Consider the following 22,133-nt stretch of genomic DNA (forward strand, 5'->3'; position numbering starts at 1 on the left):
ATCACTTATTAACAAACCTGGTGTGATGTACAGAGCTCCTGGCTAAATTTCCTTGAGAATCTGAATCATCTTCACCCTCTTCCAGACTTGTTGCCTTTTTCAATTTGCTTCCTTTTTTCTGTGCCACAAGGAAATAAAACCATAATATCAAAACTGTCTGATCAGCATTTGAGCAGCTGGGTACAATTCTGCTTTTGTATGCCAATGAGTATGCTACTTAGAGAAAATGGGAAATGATGCGTTTTGTTATACTCAGTATTGCAGAATGATATGCATGCACCTGGGCAAGACTCAGCCCAAGGTCAGAGTCTTTTTATGAAGGAATCAAAAATCCTCTGATAAGAGATGCAAATGAACTTTTATGTTTTTCAGATTAGAACTTGGATACTTCTAGATCTTGATGTAAATTGAAACTGTTACACACAACTGTAATCCAGCCTGTCTATTCAGTGACCAGTGATAGCAAGCCTCTGCCAAACAATGCCATTATGATATTCCTCTCCACTACTGTGTGCAAAGAAAAAAACCTACCCAAGAATACAATATTTAGTGTAGACCTAAGCTACTAGGTGGCTCACCTTGCGTTTAGAAAAACTGCCCATCAATGACCGGCTGTGCCTTTTATTGGTACTGAAGTCTTCCCCAGATTCCACATCATCCTCAAGTTTATTCTAAAGCAACCAAACGGAAGGAATAATGTAGCAGACCAAACAGAGTGCTAGAGACAGCATATGTGAACATCATAAAAAATAGTTTGGGAAGCAATCCTCCCTAAAGTGTCCACAGAACTACACCAGACCAATGCAGACCAGACTTATTTTTTAAACACAAGCTGAGTACAAGAGCTGGTACCCCAGCAGTAACTGTCATTGGGTTTGTGCATGCGAACTTTCAGAGCAGAGAGAAATCAGACAAATATCTGATTCCAATTTTATTTTCAGCCAGGCAAAGTTTGAATGCCCCCATAACACATACACTCATTGACACCAAACTTGTTTCTAGCTTAATATTTGAAAAGCAGAGTTTAATAGGACTTACTTCTGCCACTTACAGTTTTATTAGGATACTCCACAGTAAGAAAGAAATTCTTGTAATCCTTAAAAACATATAAACTTCATTGGTGCCACTGGTTTTTAAAATGACCTTACTGATTCATTGTTTCCTAGACTAACAAAACACAGACTTCTCTGGTTAACACCTACACAAAAGGATTCTTGAAATCCTGTCCTTGTAATGGATCTGACAAGAATAATTGTCTGATACATTATGTAAATAATAAGGCTTAAAAGTATATACACAAGTTATATCATAGAAAGCTTTGGGGAGCTGATTTTTAGTTCTCATCTAGTTTTAATCCCTAGTTAGTACATCTGCTTATTATTGGCAGATCACAAATGTTTTTTCATTTGCATGCAACAATCTTCCTAAGCTTTTTGTGGCTTATTACAAATTCTAAAATGACACTGCCTCAAGTTCATGAAGCATACTCTGTGGGCTGAGTACATTTTTATAAATAAGCTTTAATATAAAATTAAAATACAAATGTAAATGCGTAGAACATAGAGAACCGAGGAAAAAAAGACCAACTTTCATATGCACTTTTTATAATGGAAAATAAAATTCTTTCTGTTGAAAAGTCATTTCATGTGTACATTTCATGCTCCAATTGCTGCATGAGCAAGGAAAAAAAAAGCTTTCTGTATCTGACAGTGATGTTCACCTGGCATCATCATTAACTGAATGAATTCAGCTATGAATCTAAAGTTAATAATACATAATGTATTCTGTAAGCTGATAAACCACAACAGATGGAAATGCTAAACACCTCTTCCTCTGAAGTCAGTGGAGAAAATCATTGGACTTTGGAGAAAGAGGTATTTAGCATTTCAGTTTATATTTTGAAGGACTGCCATACTTCATTATCCATCTGCAATAACAGACTACCCCTCTGCATTAAACGTGAACCATAAAACCAGCTAAAATTAAAGTCTCATTATCAGCAAATTAAAAAGAAACTTTTCCTAAATGAACATAAATGCAAGAAGTATTCCTCTTTATAACATAGCTTTTATAGAAGGAAAACAGGGTTTCAATAAGATGCCATGACAAAATATTACAGAAAATATTACAGAAGGGAACTTTTTTTCTTCTATATTGAAATAGCAAAGTATGTAGTAGGGGTAAGTGAAGTACAATACAATATGTTCACCTTCTTACTATCTGATTTTAGACCAGCCTTTCCTGGTGATGGTAGAGCAGTAACTGTAAAATTGTTTGGATCTTCACAGTCACGGATTTTGGATTCTTTTATCAGCGAGTCAAGTTTTTTCTTTGCTATATTTTCCACTCTTTTCCTATTAGTAGATGCCTGTAAACAAAAGAGAATCATTCAACTAGGTAGCGATGAAAAAAGTCTTGGTAATTCCAGCCAGTATTAATGCATAATAAAATGTTATGTACCACAGCGTCCCTGATTTCAGCAGGGTTGTCAAATCACCTGCCTTCTATCCTTTGGATATTGGAAACAGTCTGCCATGTCTGGGATACAGACAAAAACCCAAGAAAACAGGAAAACAAGCTGAGTGAACTTTGTTGATTGCAGTGAAGTTTTAAAGTCAAGAAATGTCCGATTCTCCTTCTATTCAGTTTGTGTAGTTCTAGTTTCCCTGTACAGTCAAATACATAGGTAGCCCATAAGTGGGTTGCAAAAGCTTTTGGTTCAACTCATTCTCCCTGCTCAAAATGGTCATGCCTTGGTGCCAGGCCAGGGTGAAAGGCCACTGGACTGAACTGCATCACCACCAGCTGTACGATACCTTCTACTTTGAAAAGATGCATCATGTAACCAGAAAGTGTCAAAAACCACGAAGCATTAAAACATCCCAGATCTCAGCTTTCAAATATTGAAAAGCAATATGCTAAACCCTAATAATTTAAAAACAAAACAAATTATTTTTTCCCCTTTGGTAGAATTATTCATAAAGAAGTTTCTCTTTTGGTTTTAGATAAAAAGGATCAAATCCGTAACACAAAATGAGGAAATAGCCTGAGGGAGAGAGAACTGAAAATGCAATCTCTCTCCAAGGCAATCTAGTTCATGTCATTAAATGGTTTTGCTGTGTATTTTATACTGTTTCTGTAAGATACAATGTCACTTGCTAGAAGGTTAAAGTGGCAAAAAAAATTAACTTACAAAAAGGATGTAGAAATAAGGGATTTTCAGAATGAAGCAAGCAGAGATTAAAATATTCTCCCTTTTTAACACCTCCTTACAGTAAAAATCAAAAAATAAAGCCAGCATTCAGCAAACCAAAGGAATGCTCTGTAACAATGACCACTATTTGACATAAATAGATTTTTTCTTTTTCTTTTCTGCATTTGAGGGGGAACAATACTATAATGCAATAACGAATTAGAAGATATTACTATTTAAAGTATTAAAAGCCCAAAAATTCCAAGCTTGAAACATAACCACTAGATTTAGTGCTGCCCAGTATGCACTTTTGTCAAATCTCTCCCCACAAAGGCTTAGAACCTAAAAGACTTGTGATGAATCCCAACAAAATTCCAAGCTTGAAACATAACCACTAGAATTAATACTGCCCAGTACGTACTTTTGTCAAATCTCTCCCCACGAAGGTTTAGAACCTAAAAGACTTGTGATGAATCCCAAAGATCAGACCACATCCTCATTCCAGAGAACTCATACAAGGTTTCTTCTCACTTGGATGGGAAAACTTTAACAAACATTCAAATGGTCACTTAACTTACATCTCCGTTCATTAATTTACAGTCATCATCAATCTCATCAGCACTGTCCTCATCAGAAACTTCACCCTCCTCTGCATCGTCACTGATGTTGGCTGGAAGTTTCTTCCCCTAGAAGATAAAATGATTACACAGGCAAGTTACCAGGCAGTTCTTGCTACCACACAATTAGAAAAAAAAAACGAAAGTAAGAAAAATTATTCAAAGCATGCAACCAGGTTGGTATTGATTGAGGAGACATCTGTTCAGAGCCTTAAGTATCAGGTTCTAAAAGAATGCTTTTTGCAGAATTATTTAAGTTCGGGTATAAGTGATAACCAGGCAGAAATCATAATCATCACAAACAAAAAAGGGATGGAACAAATGAAGCAGGTTTTACCTTAACCAGTATCTTTCCTTTAAGACTTGCTGGTGAAGGGAGCTTGGTAGAATCATCACTGTGCACAGAGGACAGATCCAGTTTGTCTCCCAGGATTTCTATAAGATACTGAGCCATCTTCTTCTGCTGAATGACACTGCAATGGTTCTCAATTGACAAGATAACAGGGTACCTGGCAGAGACATAAGCAAGTATCATCAACTGAAAATTTAGCTTTTATAGCATTAAGAGGATAAGGGTTATTACTGTCTGAGCCATTCCTGTAACAGGCATCAGCACCAATGAAATCCACAGGGGTCAGATAAATCAGTGTGGGCACAGGCCTGATACCCCACTACTCACTCCAAGTGCGTATTTTCCAGAGCAGACTCTTCACTTTCTTACACTCCCTGTTCTGAACTCCACCTCCCATCAGCCAGATTGTAGCATGTCATTCATAAAGAAAACCTACACAGCCAGTGCCTTCAACTCCCCTCTCCAGTCAGTGCTTCAGCCTCTTTGTACTCTCAGGTAAAAGTAAATACAAAGGTTCTAAGAACTGAAAAGATCCTCAAAGGGGCTTGTTGATTCTCCAGGCTGAGGCCAAGAAATAACAATGCCTGGTTGTTTGAAAGGCGTCAAAATAAGATTAGTGAAACATCAATTCCAGTGTGGTTGGTGCCACATAAAAGTACACTCAAGATGGATTTCTGTTTTCAGGATGAGGAAAAAGCCAGTATATAGTGCAGTTTTGTAGGGCTGAATTATGAGAGATGCCTTAATTAAAAGCTAATTATGAATAAAAAGATGTCTATCCCAACATCTGGCACTCATTAGCTCCTCATCAGGAAAAATGAGGCTGCAGGACAAAACTTTCCCGATGGATGGCTGTAGTTAAATTCCTAGCTTTGCCTGAAGCTCGTGCCTCAGCTGAATTTTAAGCCTGTCAACAGCTATATCTTGAGCCTGTCCTGGGAAAGAAAACAGCTGCGAGTCTCAAATATGTTTCATTCAGTACCAGACTCTGACTGAGCATCAATACCTACCAAGAACAAAACCACCACAAATAATAAGTTGTAATGCAGCCCCAGTCAACCTGTCTCTAAAGTTTTTAAGAACTTTAACAATTTCAGAAGTATTGCCATATATTCTGTTGGCCAGCTTTCCTTTGATTTATTTACCATGTCTTCAGGCAAACTCCAAAAATTTCAGGCTCATAACAAGTTTACCTGGGTTGAAATTTCAGTGCAAGTTTATCTCTATTAATGAAGGAAGATCGATTGCTTTGGAAAAGCCACTGGAAAAATTTTAGAGAGATACATTAATTTATCTTAAAAAAAAGAAAGAAAAAAGATAGGTTGACACACACATTTTGACTCTCAGGAGGAGGATGGTACTGCCAAGGTACACGAAACTTCCCACTGTATAAGTCTCTCCTTTCCTGAGCAATGTACATAGGGAAAATACCCTATTTCTCTTGAACAGTCTGCTTTCTCCACAACTGGGCTGCTGTCTCTTTGTATTCCTTTGCTGCCTGACTTGCTTCCTATCCCTGGAGCGACCAAGTGTAACCTTGGCATCGCTGGAGTACACATCCAGAGATACGTGGTTAAACTGTCAGCTCTTCACTAAAAACATTTGCTGTCAAAACACTTTGATCCTCTTTGTCTTCTAGGAATGGGATAAAGACAGCCCCACAACTACGTACTGAATGCCCCTACTCACTCAGTTTTGCCTTCATATTTCTTTCTGAAGGCTTTCTCCCCAGAGAACACAACTCAGAATTCTGCTGGCATACGAAGAAACAGGTTAGATTTCCACTGACTGCCTTTACAAGGATGCCTGGGAACACTCCAGTTTATAGCCCTGAGACTCAAAAGCTGGCAGACTGTATACATACTCATTCTTGATAAAGGCATATTTGTTGATAGTTTCAATCACATCTTTGAAGAGAATTTTGGAAGTCAGAGTGTATCCATGGTGGACAATCGGTTCACCGTCCGGCCCATCCCAGCAGTCAACTGTAGAACAGAAACAATGACACCCATCAGACAAGTAACATCTGGGGCCACCATCTGTGGAAGACTATGAGACCCTGCAGTTCCCTTCAGCAACCCAGCCATTCCACTTGGCCAGGAAGCCTATACACCCATATGTTCTACTCAATGTAGTATCCTCTCTAGAAAAATATTTTTACAATTTTTTTTCCTCAGTACCAACCACACTACTCTTTGAATGTCTGCCTTATTTCCATGCTCAAGAAACTTATCCATTATATGGCAATGTTATTTTGTTGTTCTTTAGGAAGGGAAGACTCCATTTTACAAGGCTGTTTCCTCTACCCAATTACCATGTCTTCTGCAGAAGCCGTGAGTCCTCCTTTACAGAGGAGAAACAAAACTACAGAGCCTACTGAAGATTCCTTTTTGGTCTTTACCTTCTACACAACGGCAGCCGGATTGTAGCACCCATGCATACATATCCACCCTAGATTGGGACATCAGTTGATCTCCCATGAGGTAGGTATTATGTGAAGAGGTAATGAAATAGTGACTCAAAGGATAACTCATGTCCTGATTCACTTGGTAGTGTTCTGGGTTGAATATGTCCCCTGATGGACTCCGCATGTAATTGGTGAAACCTGTAAACAAACAGTATTATAAATGATACAGTTTTGTCCTTTTTATTGCTGTAGCCTTCCTAAAATCAGCCTGAAAAGCATTGTTAGGCAAAACAATTTTATAGACCAGGCTGGATTTTTAACAGTTTGTCTTTCTAGTATGAAAAACTACAATTGTTTGAGAGGTCTAGTCTTCATTTTCTAGCTATGAGGAAGGCAAGATAATGAACCTGATTATTCATTATTTATGTGACTGCCACTGACTGTAAAGCATCAGAAAATAAAAACATGAATATGTCAACCACTGTACTCACTTGGCATTAGTATCAGCTTTAAAATACATTGAAAATTTAGTTTGAAAGTAGAACAGACCTGAACCCATCCTAAGCAACCATAATTTCTTGGAAAAAACCCACCTTACACAATGTACCAAAACTACCCACTTCTACATGCAACAAATCAAAGGGAACATCTATTTTGCCACTTTTTAATATGACAACACCTCCACAGAAACAGACAAGACCAATTTTCAAAAGGTCCTAGGACTTTTGCATAGAATCTAATTCCTGAGGAATGTACTCTATCTTGGGAGCCAGTAAGAGCTGGCAGAAGATTTACTATTTAGGGGAAAGAATTTAGAATTAGTCCTCAAAATAACAGCTACCATCATGATGGTACAACACCATTATATTCAGAGTGAATATTTTAGCAGCAGAGGTCATGAAAGCATGCTTCTAGACAAATTTAATCTATCATCCCACTTCACATGTTTACTCCGTATCAGATCATCCTTCTTATTAAAATTTAAAGGATTTCCAAAAATACTTGCAGGAATGATGCAACTAAATTCTACTGTATTTTCCAAAAGCACAAATAAAGATACATCCAGCTCCAGCTGACCTCCAATGACTGCTGCTTCATCATGATATGTACCTTAAAAATCTTCCAAAGAGTACCAATTTCCCTTTAGGTTCCTCAGCAAATAATAGATATTAAAAAAACCCCAAACCCCAAACCCGTACTGAAAACTGTACTCTATACAACACAACAAAATTCTAGGACTATATATTATGCAAACTAATGCAATATTTTTCCTAAGCATTTAAACAGTGGCCTCTTTCCTACAAAAGCTATACCAGCTAGCTTACCATCAATCCCCAGAGCTCCCTCTTTCTTGTTCTCCAGGCATGGTTCAAATTTGCTGATGATTTCCAGGCAGTGTTCTTTAGTCACATTTGTCATCTGTAAAAGTAGTAAAAATGACCTGTTAACTAGTAAACACAGCTTCTCTTAGCTCTTGTCTCTGTATTCAGTTTAACAACTGGCCAGATTATCCATAGTGGTACTAAGAATTTCCAATTACCCAGTGAGATTCTCACTCCTGTCAATCAGCGTCAGGTCAGATAAGAACCAGACTGCCTTGTGAACAGTTTCTGTCCTATTGGCAGCTGCCTGATCACAGCCAATAAAGACAGTTCTGCTTTGTAGGTCAAATCTGGTTAGAGTGTTATTAGGCATGCAGAGCATCCAAACAGAACAAGCTTTGTCACAAACCAATGGGATTTGTTCTCTTGTAGGATTAAAGGATTACGTTGCATTATCAAAGGGTTTCTACTTTAAAATAAAACACAAAAATGGCTCATCTTTGTGGCAGACAGAAAAATCAGTTACTAGCAGGGTAACAGAGAATCAGAAAGCTCCCAGAAAGCTCCTTGAAGAAATGTACTAACTTCAAGGTTGCTTTCCATTCTCCACTGAAAAAGAAACAGCACAAAGGGAAATATATGTTTGTAAATGTTGTCATTTATTTTAAAAAGGGCTATTTATGATAAGCTGTAGCTTTTTTTTACCGTGCAATGTTTTCATAATTCAATTTTAACACTATTACTTAATATTCTGCTATTTACTGTTGATTTATCCTATAATTATTATCCCTGCTATTATTTAATATTCCTGTCCTGAGTGGTCCAGCAAATCCTTTCCATTAGATGCTGTACATGACACATGAAAATACATTTCGTCACCAGAGGGGACTGCCAATAAAGTGACTAAATTGATGACAGTTCTGGCAACATGGAATCTTTGCTTAGAGGGAAATTAAACCACCATATCTGCTACCAGATCAATGCCTTTTCTGGGAGTAGTTTAAAAGCTAATAAATAAAAAAGAGGAAGAAAAAGAACCTTAAGCCTTTATTTGCCCACACATTGTAGGTTTGCTGGGTTCAAAGATAAAGCTCTGGAAGAACAGAAGGTTTTCCTGGTACAGCTTCAAACGCTCAGAATGAACACTTGTTTCCCTGTACATATTGTATGAGAATGGGCAGCAGTAGGCAAGGGAGAGGAGCCCCACAGGCACGAGTTGTCCACGTCAGTGATTAGCTGAGCTGATTTGTGTCCTGTGGCAAGTGTTCATTTTCCTCTCACCATCTGGAGGATCAATTGACCAATGCAATGGAAACATACCCCACTTGTCTGAAAAGATAACTGCCAGAGAGGTGGCTTTTTTCTTCATTAATTTCTTAGACAATGTTTGAAACTGATGGAGATTTATGACTTACAGGCACTCAGCTTCAAAAGAGATCGTGAGAGAAAAAAGGCAAAGAGGAATCAATGCATTTGTTTTTGCACCAACTGCATCTTGCTGTCCAATTATTTTTTCTCACTCCAGAATCTTCCTCAAGTCTTTAGATGAAAGATCACAGGATCATTCAGGGACCTCAGGAAGTCATCCAGCCCCAAATCTTGCTCAAAGCAAGTTCAAATACAAGGTCACATCAGTTAGCTTAGAGCATTACCTAGTCTGGTCCTCAAAACCTCCAAGGATGGAGGCTGCACAGCCTCTCCAGGCAAGAAAAATTTCCTAGTGAAACTATCAGAAAATGGACTTCTGTAACTTCCATGTGCACAAGTGACTGATGGACAAAATTTCTAGTGTGACTGATGTAGGCCAGCCCCCTGGTTAAATACCGTAACACAAGTGGATAGCATTTACTGCAACACAGCACACAGTTTGCTGGTATTTTGCTGCATGGGTATAAACAACTATAAGCACAATGTATAGATGCACTTCAGTACCTATAAAGCTATAAATTAACATCTCTGAAGAGCTGCAAAATGTCTCTGAACAACTTTAAACACCAGGCTTACCTCTATCTGCTGGCTGCTGCCACCACCATTCCCATCCCATATTATTACGCAGAGCATGTACACATTACCTGGTTAGTCAGACAAAAAAACCCTTTGCCTGTTTCAGATCAGCGAAATGGGAAAATAATCTTTAAGATCCACTCCAGCAATGCAGTTAAAACACTAAGAGACAACTTAGTATGTACTACTATATATCCCCCAAAACTTTCCCAGATATTAATAATCCTCTCAACCTATCTTCAAAAACATAATTTTCCACTTTACAAACTGAGATAGTGTGCCAAAGTAATTCAGTGTCTCATCACGGACTATGTACTAAGTCAAAAGCGGAGCCAGAAACACCATCTTTGCACCAGGGTACTGAATAATGGGAAACGACAGATACTGATGGAATTGTCCTAAGAGAACACATAAAAAAGAAAAACTGCAGAGAAAAAAGAAAGAAACTGTAGAGACTATATTTAAGGGTGCAACAAAAAAGCTTACAGAAAAAAAGAGGTAGTGAGAGCAAGAAGATTCAGGAAGCAGTCATGCCAGCCAATAAGATGAAAATCAAGAGGCATCTAACTGTCTATTTTTCACATACATGACAACAAAGCTCCCACCCCTTTTAAAAGGCAAAACATCCCCCCATGGCAAACAGATAGGCTTGCAGATGGGAAGTCTTTTCCTGGCTGGATCCTACCTTCTGTTCCATCTCCAGAAAGCGTCTCAGGTCATCTGCATCTAGATAGTCCTTGTGGTTGCTGTAGGTGAGCATTAGCAGGTACAAATCACGTCGTGTTGACATCATCTTATAGAAGGCGCAGAACTCATCGAAGCCCAGCGTGCCCTGGTTCTCATCCGTATCCGCCTCCTGCATTACACAGCAATAAGGCAATGAGATGCTCAATTGGCCAGCAACAGCCTGAACAAACTTTAAATAAACCAACTCCTGGATGAGAACAGAACAACACTGAAATTAGATGCAGGTTGATGCTGCCTAACATGACTACTCACTGTACGGCCTGCTAGAAGAGATTGATTTATGAGGCTGATGCTTGTCATACCAGTGCTTTGCACAGCTTTCCCCTTTGAACCTCTTAAATGTATGTGTTGGTGAATGAGCCAAGAAAAAACTATGAAGGTCTTTATTTTTCCACAGCAAACCCTGCTTGAAGGATTTTTTCCATCTACAGCAATAAAGTAAGACAGTGTACCCTGCAACGTAGAACAGAACCTGCATCTGTCTGGCAGAATTACCCATTCATGTTTCCTTGAGAAGATCATTAGAACCCAGGTAATACTGAAATTCATTTTATATCCAGGATTTGGGAGGATATCTGTTAAATCCATGGCCATAAACTAAGAAGATCTGCAAGAATACTAACTTTGCAAGTAAAGAAAAAATCATCAGTAAATGACACGATATCCTCTGGTATATCTATCCCCTACGACGTATTTGTTTCTTGGTTCTTTACTTTTTGGGGTCTGATGCCCCAGCCTGTGGTCCAAACCACCCTCAGTTGAATCAGCAATACTACTTACTGTTTGCACACAGTGGAAATATAATTTTTTCAAAGAAATCTTGTGAGAGTCTGATCACAACGGGATCCACCCAATGATATAACTATTTGGAGGAGAGATTATGGAATTACTGAGTTTCCTAAAAGCCTGTTCCTAGAAGCATGAAAAATGAATGAGAAATTCTGCCAGGGGAAAGTATGAAAAAGGAAGGTTGCAATGTTTCCCAAACAGGATAGACAATACTTGCATAATTTATGAAAAAAAGCTTATCCAGCACTTCCTACTTCATTCTCAATAAAGGAGTTGTCAGCATATTGCTTTGCTCACCTTCACTATAGACATGTTTAAGCACATTTCAGGCCACAGAATTAAAAAATAAATAAATCAGGCAAGTTTTTAGCAAATCTTCATATTTTTCACTGAATTTCCTGCATGTACTGCCATACATGTGCACTTGTATCAGCTGAGGAAAACGCTGATCACAAGCTCTCATGACCATGGACAGCAGCAGTGAGCAGCCTGCACAAAGCCCGTCTGTCCTGGCAAGCTGACATCAACTCACAGTTACTTGTCCAAGAACAAAGTGCTGCTGTAGCCCTGCAATTTATTCTAATGCACCCACAGAGATTTTTAAAACCTTACCCAGCCAGCCTCCTCTTTGCTTGTTCCCAAAGGAACCTGCACTTGCTCCCTACTCTTTAATCTCAATAAACCTCACTATTTTGTCTCTTTTTCCAGCCTCACACTTCAGCAGTTTCAGAGCCTGTATCAGCTCCAACACTGACGCTGTCCTGACAGGGCTATGGAGGAAGTGACAGGAAGAATGAAGAGTCATGAAGTCAGGGATGAAGCTCCTTTAGAAATAAGTCCCAGGTGAAAATACGAATGCATTTGTGAACAAGAAGTAGCTAACAAAAAATGGCTTTTCCCATTGTAACTACGGCAAGATTTTTTTTAACAACTCCCTACTTTTTTAGCTAGAAAAATTAATATTCAAGGTAAATTTCTTCAAGACCTACATATAATCTATCCTATTATATCTTAAAATACCTGGTGTAGCTATTTCATTAAGCGAGGGATTTGATTTTTACTTTCAAGGCTGCTTAATATTCCGATTCTAAGCTATCAAACAGCAATCACATTTTCAGTTAAGACCAGCTCAGTTTCAATTATACATTGCATGTAGAAAAAGCAAACCTATTCTTCTTTGGGAATAGCATTTCTAAAGCACCTGGTATGTGTAGTAATTGTCATTGATCATAAACAGCAAAACCAGAATACAGCATATAGAGCATACAGCAGGTGCAGATTTTTTCCCAGGGAAGTTTCATTCAGTCCCTTCTATTTGGCTTGCATCAAACTTAATGATTCATCCTCAAAGTCTCTTTAATCTACTAATTTTAATGAGTTTTTAAATTCGGTTCTTCACTGAGCTACATCCATAAGCCTAGTATTTGCTGGTATGAAGGAAAAAACCAGAAGAAAATAAAAGTAACAGGTAAAAACCCTTAGTTTTCTCTGGCTGTACAAACGGAAAGAAAAAAAATCAGAAGAAAATAAAAGTAACAGGTAAAAAACCCTTAGTTTTCTCTGGCTGTACAAACATAATTCTCAAAGGCTTTTGAGCCTGGAATGTGTCCCAGAACTGAATTATTGAAAATCCAGCAATCACTAGGCTAGCATGACTTTGTAGCACACACAAAGCTGTGTTCAAACAGCTGCTATTCCAACTGTGAGATTTTCAGGCACCTAAATGTATATTATATTCCTGAAGGTAGATACATACCCTGTCCAGACACTGCATTAGAAAAGATAAAATAGCTGAAAAGTCCTTATCTCCAATACTCTCATAAGGTACAGCCTGCACACTAGAGGTAACAATTTTGTGTATGGAAACAACCAGGACCTAACAGAAGAGCACGTACTCTTGCAGAGACAGGATTACAACCATTCATCCCAATAGCCCGTACATTTGGAATTTAAAGAACTTTCAGCTGGCTACTTTATCAAGCCAGGAAAAACCACTCAAAATGAGAAGAAAAGCTTTGGAAAATGAAAACATGAACTTTAATAAATCTTTAATCATTCTTAAATTGATTGCAAACTGCCCAGGAGTTGTACAATCTCAGTAAATACTTAGAATAAAAGATGCCTCAGGCGTCAAGCACCAACAGAGAACAGAATTAGCTTTGCCTTGCCACAGATCTGTGTGCGACCTTAGGCAATTCACTTATTCCCACTTCAGTTTTGTGAAGTTGGGCTTAGAACATTTTTCTACCTTAGGTTAGGCAAAACTTATGTATTCAGCTACACACAATGTCTTGGATGGATTCAGACTGTCTAGAAAGCCGTTGGTAGATAGGTACTTGATCCCTTTCAGGGCTACTGAAATGACAGTATTTAGTTTTTTTCTAAAGCAATCTCTCACAGCCTCTCCAAGGGAACATTCTTTAAAATACCAGAGCTGCTGTAAAATTATGCTGAGAGGTTCCTGACCAGTGCAATAGTCACAGTTGTTCACTGTGCTGAAAACTATTGATTCAACTTCTGCTTAGGTCCTTCACAAAACAGACTTTTTGATTACAAGAGCATACACATCTCCACAGTTCAGTTGTCCAATAAATTATACCAAGGTCAGTAGAATGTCATGTCAAACAAATAGCTCTTAGCAGTGCAAAAAACATGACAGACACAGGAGACAGGAAGTTTGCATACTGGCTATTTTATTAGTACCAGTTATTGGATGATATTGGATACTTTACTAGATAATATTTATTAGAGAGAATGTAATTAGAGGAGGAAATGTGACTGAGTTTCAGATCAACAAGTACAGCAAAAAAGCAATCTTTGTACTGTGTGTCCTTATGTTATGTAACACCAGGAGGTACCTGGTGTAATGCCTTTTTCTATGAATAACAATTTATCTATGACGTGTTTCTGGAGCTGTCTTCAATTTACCAAATAGACTGTGTAGTATCTCTCAGTGGAGTGGAAACAAACCAGCTGCTGGAGTATTTACAATCTCTCCTGTTAGGTTTCACGTTAAATCTCCAGCAGCTCAATCCTTGTTCTTTTAGAAAAAAAATACATTTTAATTTCTTACCTTAAACATTTGCTTGACTTTTTGTCGGGGTAGGTTCACATTCAGTTTGTGCATTAGCTGGAGCACTTCACTAATACTCAGACTGCCATCACCATTTTTATCTGCCTCATCAAATGTCTGCTTCAACCACATTGAACAGGAGTTAAGGAATAGCACAGAATATCAAAGCATATTACTACACATTATGCATATGTGATTATTTCCATGTTAGGAAAGACTGTATATGAGGGTGGGGATGAAAAAGTTCAAGGTAATACATAACATAACTCTACTCATGTTATTTCAGTAACAGTTTCTAGACTTGCTATGCTCAACATCCAACATGCATTATTTACCCATACTACAGCACAGAACTGACTTCTGAGCAAACTGCAACGTTCATCGTACTTTATCCTCTATAACCAAATGAAATGGACAGGTTTACACAGTGAGTAAGAGATGAAAGAATATACCTGGATGTTTTTCAGTCCTCTCCAGTCATTCATCTTGAAACCTTGCTCAGAACAATCCTCTTCAAGGACTCCTCTCTGTCTCTGGAAACAGGGAATACAATGGGAATCGAAACTCTGAGCCTAGTGCTTACTTTTAGCAAAACAAATACTTAAAGGAATCCCTATGCTATTGATAGCTCTCCACTACTGGGAAATACTCTCAGATAGTATCAGAAGGATATTGGTCTCTGGTCCTTTGGCGTTTTGCGAGGCTGTCTTCATCACTGATCCCTGCCATCAGGTATTTTAGCCCTGTGATCCAGGTGCGTGCTTCCTCTCCACTGGAAGATACCAGGTCAAGAGATTCCATATGGTCTCCATAGTAGATGCTGAAGCAGCAGTTGGGATCAAAACTGCCATCGGCATAGCGCTGAAAGATCTCCGATTGCTTCCCCTCGCAAACCTCCTGAATAGAGTCGATAGAAACTAGAATAACAGAAGCATGTAGCTCGTTAATAACCGTGTGCACGCTCTAGGTCAGACAGGAAAGGTTCTCTTGCTGACACTCACTTTTGGCTTTCTCATTTTTTCGAGAAGGTCTCCAGCGAATACATGACTTGTGCTCATCCAAGTAATAGAAGCGGACCAAACCTTTGGAACTGCCACGGAGCTTGATCATTTGGGTACCAGCTTGCATGGAGCTCATACATCTTTCCACTGAAGAGAGAAATAAAGTGATATCAGTAAGTCAGATGTTGCTGCCTTTAAAATTGCCTTTACAGGAAGAAAGCATGCCAAGCAGCTGCCAAATTCTTCCAAACCACATTCTCCTAGCAGGAGGCCTTTCACCTATACTGTATCTGGTCTCTGGGCTCTTAAAACACGTTCCCCTCCGGGGGATTTGGCAGCATTACAGACAGTGAAGCCAGTGGCTTTCAAAGAAACAAGTCTTAGAAGGAGTTGCCTCAAAGACCTCGCTCTGTCTCAGCAGGGCTCCTCCTCTTTCTTGGGAACTGCTGTTAACCTGAGGCTCTGGCATTTGAAGCCCCTGGCAGCAATGCTGGGGCCATGCCTGTGCCTGCCCAAAGAGGAGGCATTCTTTTGAAATTCAGCTTTTGCAAGGAACTAAGCTTGACTGGCTATGTCCCAGGACTGAATGCAGATTCATATTTTCTGCAGGGTCTCCCATTTCTTTCCCATAATGACAGAGCATAGCCTGTGACTTAATTTTCCTGTGGCTTTTCTGCCTGGTCTCTGTAAACAAAATTAAAACTATTACTATAACCAGTATCAGTTATTATCTTTTCGGTTTTGGTGATCCAACGAAAGGAAAGCACAAGAAACATCTTCCTTATGTTAGGAAAAGAAAAACAGCTTTTCTGGATCCTACCAACATGATGGGAAGGAAAGGAAAACTTTTAAGGTAATGCAAAGTGTTATGGAGAGAAGACGGATCTCTGTACTGCACCAAAAAGCAGAGCAGGAAACAAATGTAGAACACAGTTCCTTTCTTGTGTTCTTACAAAGTGACACTAGGCTGATGCAGCAAGAAGACTCTAGGTGATTTTTCATAGTAACATTGATAGTTACTATAAAAAGTTTTCAAGTAACAATAAATAACAAAACTACATAAATCCCTACAATTTGTCCTGATAGAAGAAAAAAGAGAGCCCAACATGATGCTGATTGTTAGAAAGATGTTACAACGTGTCTTGATTTATTATTTATGGTTCGCTAGCATTATTGTCTTTTAGGAGTTTCTGGGTTTGATGTAAATGTGCGAAGGAGTGGGAGTATTTTAGCATGTGAGGATGAAAAGAAGTCAGAAGGATTGAGTCACTGAGTATTTTTATACATGGACCAGCTTTGTCAAAAGATTCACATCCCAAGTTCAACACGACGCCAGGTTACGTCGTACAGCTTTGGCCCTAGTCAGTGTCTTTAGAAAAGCCAGCAGGCCAGCACCACACAACTCTGCTGAGCTCTGTCCTGTTAACAGATGCTGACAAGATACATCCTGTTTGTACGCTTCAAAACAACCGCGCTGCTAAGTACTGTAAGGAGAGAAAAACAGATTTCAGAGGCTTATTTCTCTTCAGGGCCTCCAGAAGATGCAATATGTTTGTGAGCCTAGAGAAACCCCTCCAGTACACGTGCACTGTAAGGGCAAGCTGTTCCCTTCAAATATTACCAAACCAAAACAGCTTTCCCACATGTAAACAGAGGACTCCCACACTTCTCATACATTCAGCACTGCAAATCCATTGAAGAGAGAATAATTTCTATGTTTTTTAAAAGTCTGACTGTAAATGGTTTTGCAGCTATAACTGGCTCATCAATAGGGAAACCAAAGAACCAACTGTCTCCAACTATTCCTGCCCAGAACATCACTTTCAGTTTAGACAGGAGGCATTAAATCTTTTTAAAAATAAATATATAAATGTAATATAAAAGCATATAGAATATACCATACCAGTACAGTGTGGTATGACAGGTCATCATACCACTCTCACAATAAAGGTGCCCAGAATGTCACATCTGACCCTGAAGACATTCACTCAGGTGACAGTCTCATCACAGAAGCTTTATCATTAACTGTTGGCTACAGCAACCTGGTTTTGCTCCTTATTCAGGAGCCTACGCTAATGGAATACATTAGTAGTAATTCCTACTTGCCACATTGCCTTATGAATCAAATGAAGTGCAGTTAAAAACAACTTCTGTTAAACAGAAATTTTAGCATCCTGTGATTCATAATGGAGGCAAAACATCTCTAGTTATTTAATTATTTTTAGTCTTTAAACTTTACTTATTTATTTATATTATTTATTCTTTATTATTACATATTTAAAGTACAATTTTTTCCTTACAACATGAACTCGTTGAAGGTGATACTGGTTCAGTTGTGTCTTATATAAAACTAGACTGTTCTTACTGGGTGGATTTTACTTCACACACACACACACACACACACACACACAAAAAAAAAAACCCAAACCAAATAAAAAAAAGCCTCAAACAAACAAAGAAAAAACCAAACAGAACCAAAAAAGCACAAATACCAGAAAAGGAGACACTGCCATGCAGTAAGTGGCATGATCAAGAGTTAACATAGGGTATTTTCTGTCTCCAGTGTTCACAGATCAGGTACAGCAGGCTGATTCGCATCATTATGCCAGGATCCAATTAAAAACCAGACCCCATCCACCTTCATTAATCTTCATTTGTTTCATTTTGCATTCCTACAGCCTTGTGAGCAGATCCTTCTCATCTTTTAAACCAACCATCTTATTACTAGTGCAAGAACTTTCTCCCCCTTATTTGCTCTCACTGACTCAAGCTTCACTAAATTTCAGGACTCCATTATTCTTTCCATTGGCAAAAAATATATTGGAAAAAGAAAATTTCTGTATAATTCTGCCAGCAATGGTTGGGATGGTGTTTGCTGCTGTACAAGAGACAATGCAAGAATGAATCCATCCTTAGAGCTACAACCCCTAATAAACAGGATGTTAATGGGAGAAGAGATGTTCTTAATCCTGTGGAAATTAGGGTGCTTAATTTGAGGCCAGTCTGTCAGCTCTCCATCTCCCAGATGAGACTGCATCAGCCATCTGGATTCAGGGAAGTGCAGAAGCAGAGTAGGATGGCATTGCTGGATCTCTGCAAAAATTCCCATCAGTTTCTAAGCTATCTATACCTCCTACTTTCTTGTTAAAAATAAATAAATAAATAAATAAAATAAAAATCCTTGATTGGTGAAGCTGACACATGAGTAGGACAAACAAGTGCTTCCAAATCAACAGGTGGTTCTGGCCAAGGCCACTGCAGACTTCCAGGACATGAGAGGCTCAAGACAACTGCTATTAAAACGCATTTACTAGAAGAGGAAACTTCTCATTTCTCTAGACTTTCCCTACTAGGTGTGCTGGTTTTATTACCTATTTAAAAGAAAGGCTGCTATGAAGCAAAAAGGGATCCTTCTGAGAGAGATAGTGAAGCTTCAGATTTTGCCATTGTACATCAGTATTCAGAAAACAACCTCCCAAGAGTCCAGTGACCTACTATGGAAGAAGGCACCACAGATACTTCTAAATGCTCAAAGACTGAAAATTACAAATATTGCATGAAAAATCAGAGAGTGAAGAGGTGAACAAATTCTGTCAGATAGCAAACCTATCTTGCTGTGGGTATGGAAATGGACATAGATTCCATCTATGCAACAGAAAATTTCAAAAGGTCTGCACATGTCAAAATGTACAACTTTGCATTTGGTTTTCCAGAAGAACGTAAAGAAATCAGTAATGAAAATATAACAGAGTTTCTTGAAGATCAAAAGAATCACACTAGCAACCATGCAAAATAACATAGGACTAGGGCTGTGTCTCAAGTTCTTCCTTCTTTTCCACTCCCCCACATTACTGCTAGACAAAGTTGTCACTAAATAGGATTTAAACATGAAAGCTTTCAAGATGATACCTTCTTGTTCAATTAAGTGGCAGGTATTCAGCCTGCATCTTACCAACATGGCCGATTTTCCATCTCGGAGAAGCTACGATGCTGCCACTAACCCAGAAAAACTCTTCAGCCAGATGGGCCACTGAGAACTTATTTTGAAGCAAGTGATTTTTTGAAGCATCCATGTCTGAGACAAAGGGCAGCTTCAGAATTGAATACAAGTCCTGACGGCCTTGGTAGATATCAAGTTTCTGTATCACACATTGTCAACTTAATAGCAGAAAAATACTATCAGGAAGAATCAAGATAATCAGTAATTTCCCAAATCCAGTGGTATTTTTCAGGTTATTACAGAGCCATTTCACAGTAAATTTAGGCCTCCTCCCCTCTCCAGATTTAGAATATTAAAATTCCAACAAAATCCTTTTCATTCTATGTGTCTATTTTTGAGGATTGGATGGGTTTCAGCTCAACATTTTCAAGACGACATGATCGACAGACAGGGTCATGAGGCAAGATAGCAGGTAGGTGATCCATTTTGGGGCAGAAAGGCCTCCCAGTGATAAGTCTTTTTCCTTTGCTACTTCACCAGCTGCTAAGCATCCACCAAGACATTATACTCGTTTGTAGTTGTTGCCTTCTCCATGCCGCTTCCTCCTTCTGACAGCAATTCCTACATAGAGGTACTCCTTTTATATATTTGGTTACTAACAGATTTGCAAGTCCCACTCTTGCTGAGGGCTCTGCTTGCTCTTCAAAACCAACCAGCAATATCCATTGCAGTAAATAAATGCAAAGTTAATAGTACAATCCATTCCCCTCTCTGCCCTCCTGAGCCACCTTTCCCTGTGAATCTGTCCAGGTGCTTAAGCTCTTCAACAACATCCATTGCAGTAAATAAATGCAAAGTAAACAGTACAATCCATTCCTCTCTCTGCCCTCCTGAGCCACCCTTGCCTTTCACTGTGAATCTGTCCAGGTGCTTAAGCTCTTCAGTCTCTTTTGAGGCCTTAAAAAAAAAGATCACATTCTCTTCTCATATGATGACTGATAAAAGAAAGAACACTTCTCTCTAGGCAGTAAAATTAGGACACGATGCAAACACAGCAACACATGTTTGCTTCAAATCCTAAATCCATCATACGCACTAATCCTAAAGCCGTGGTTCTGCCCTATCCAGTCAAGGGATTTAGGTGACACGTTACAGCTTGGGGCGGGGGGGAAATGTTTAAAAAAAGTGCTTTCTTCTTTTTCTTTCTTTGCTACCTTATAGCACCATCTTTGCGTCTCACAATCCATTTAGGAATGTCTTTGCAAACTGACACAACCCCACAGAGGATGCTTGCTTTGGACACAAGCCAGGCAGCTACACTGTACAGAACAAACGCTGTACACAGGAACCAGGAACAGTGAGAGTGCTTGAAAACTGACAGAGATAAAAGCAGGTGAGGATTAATTTTTAAAAAGCACTAAGTCACTACCTCATTCCATTTGAAATGCATCCATTAAACTCCAAATACAAAAATCTGTCATTTATGTTATCACAACCCCTTAATCTACATTAAGTTTTAAGTACAATATACAATTGCTCTTGCCATCTGTGATCTGTACAAGAAGCCTAATATGCTTCTAGCTTGATGAGCTAAACACAAATTGCCCATTTAAAAACACATTCATTGAGTGCTTCCTACTCCTCCTTTCACAGTTTGAAAAAGCTTTAGAGTGGTTAATTCTAGAGATGATTCACTCTCAATTAGAAGCTGTTTGTTTCACCACCTATGCCCAGAGTTCTTGTATTAGGCTGGACTCAGAGTTTAACCACAGATTAATTCCAAATTAAAAACAAACTGGGTCAGCACTAAGCATCACACTGGCAATAATGCTAGGCACACTCTTGTCATGTTGTGCTATTTATTGAAACACTACAGCAACAGCCTTCCCTTCTCCTAAGGCACCTTTCAAGAGCAATTTAGTGAGATGACTGCAAACTAATTGTCATCAGAGGAACAACTTCTTCTTTAAAATGCTAAGAAGTGTATATCCATACAACAGAAAACTGCTACACAGAAGGGAAGAATCAATTAAGTATTGTTCTAGAGATCCAAATCCTTGTTTCAGATGAAGCAAGATCTACCATGGGCCAGAATGAGACCTGAGAAACGTGAGCTTTATTACCTGCTCTGCCACATGCTTCTCTGAATTTCTTAAATAAATCAGTAAACATCTTTGTGGGTCATTTCCATGCTACAGAAATAACATCTTAAATGGGGAGAACGACATTGTTGTACCTCACAAGGGAGGAGATACAACTAAACATTAGGGCTCTCAGTTATAAAGGTTAAACTTTTGCAATAAACCAGAAGTATTGTGGTTGTTTAGCTCCTTTTTTTGCTCTTGCAGCACTAATCAGAAGGATTCCTTGCAGTCTTCCAGGCTGTACATGCAACAAAATGTCAGTAGCTGGCTCGCTCTGTCCTAGGCAGCAAAAGGTAGCCTTTTTAAAATTCAAAAACTAATTCTGCAAGGACATCCCACACTCTGCATTAGTGATTTATGGAAGGCAGAAACAGAGTGAAACAGAACTCCTATTGCAGCATTGCCCAAGACATTAGTTTTAGAGTTCAGAATTAGAATTCTGTACAAGCAGGACTTTGAAGGTGGATTTTTTTCATTTGAGTACAGAGAAATGCCAGTGATTTATAGCACCTATAGAACTATTTCAATGCTCAAGTTAAAGTTA

At 38.8% G+C, this 22,133-nt stretch overlaps 1 protein-coding gene across 1 annotated transcript in view; it reads right to left on the bottom strand.

Moving 5' to 3' along the window:
- The window catches only part of PLCH2 (phospholipase C eta 2), a 64,333-nt gene that overhangs the window by 14,256 nt on the left and 27,944 nt on the right, over positions 1–22,133 (bottom strand). The window contains 12 exon segments of the mRNA XM_029084340.1: positions 18–118; positions 579–671; positions 2,210–2,368; positions 3,772–3,879; positions 4,148–4,319; positions 6,027–6,147; positions 6,564–6,767; positions 7,895–7,988; positions 10,581–10,751; positions 14,505–14,634; positions 15,178–15,421; positions 15,506–15,652. Coding sequence (XP_028940173.1) covers positions 18–118; positions 579–671; positions 2,210–2,368; positions 3,772–3,879; positions 4,148–4,319; positions 6,027–6,147; positions 6,564–6,767; positions 7,895–7,988; positions 10,581–10,751; positions 14,505–14,634; positions 15,178–15,421; positions 15,506–15,652 — 1,744 coding nt within the window.

This window comes from Antrostomus carolinensis, unplaced genomic scaffold (genome assembly GCF_000700745.2).
Source record: "Antrostomus carolinensis isolate BGI_N321 unplaced genomic scaffold, ASM70074v2 scaffold6873, whole genome shotgun sequence".
NCBI lineage: Eukaryota > Metazoa > Chordata > Aves > Caprimulgiformes > Caprimulgidae > Antrostomus > Antrostomus carolinensis.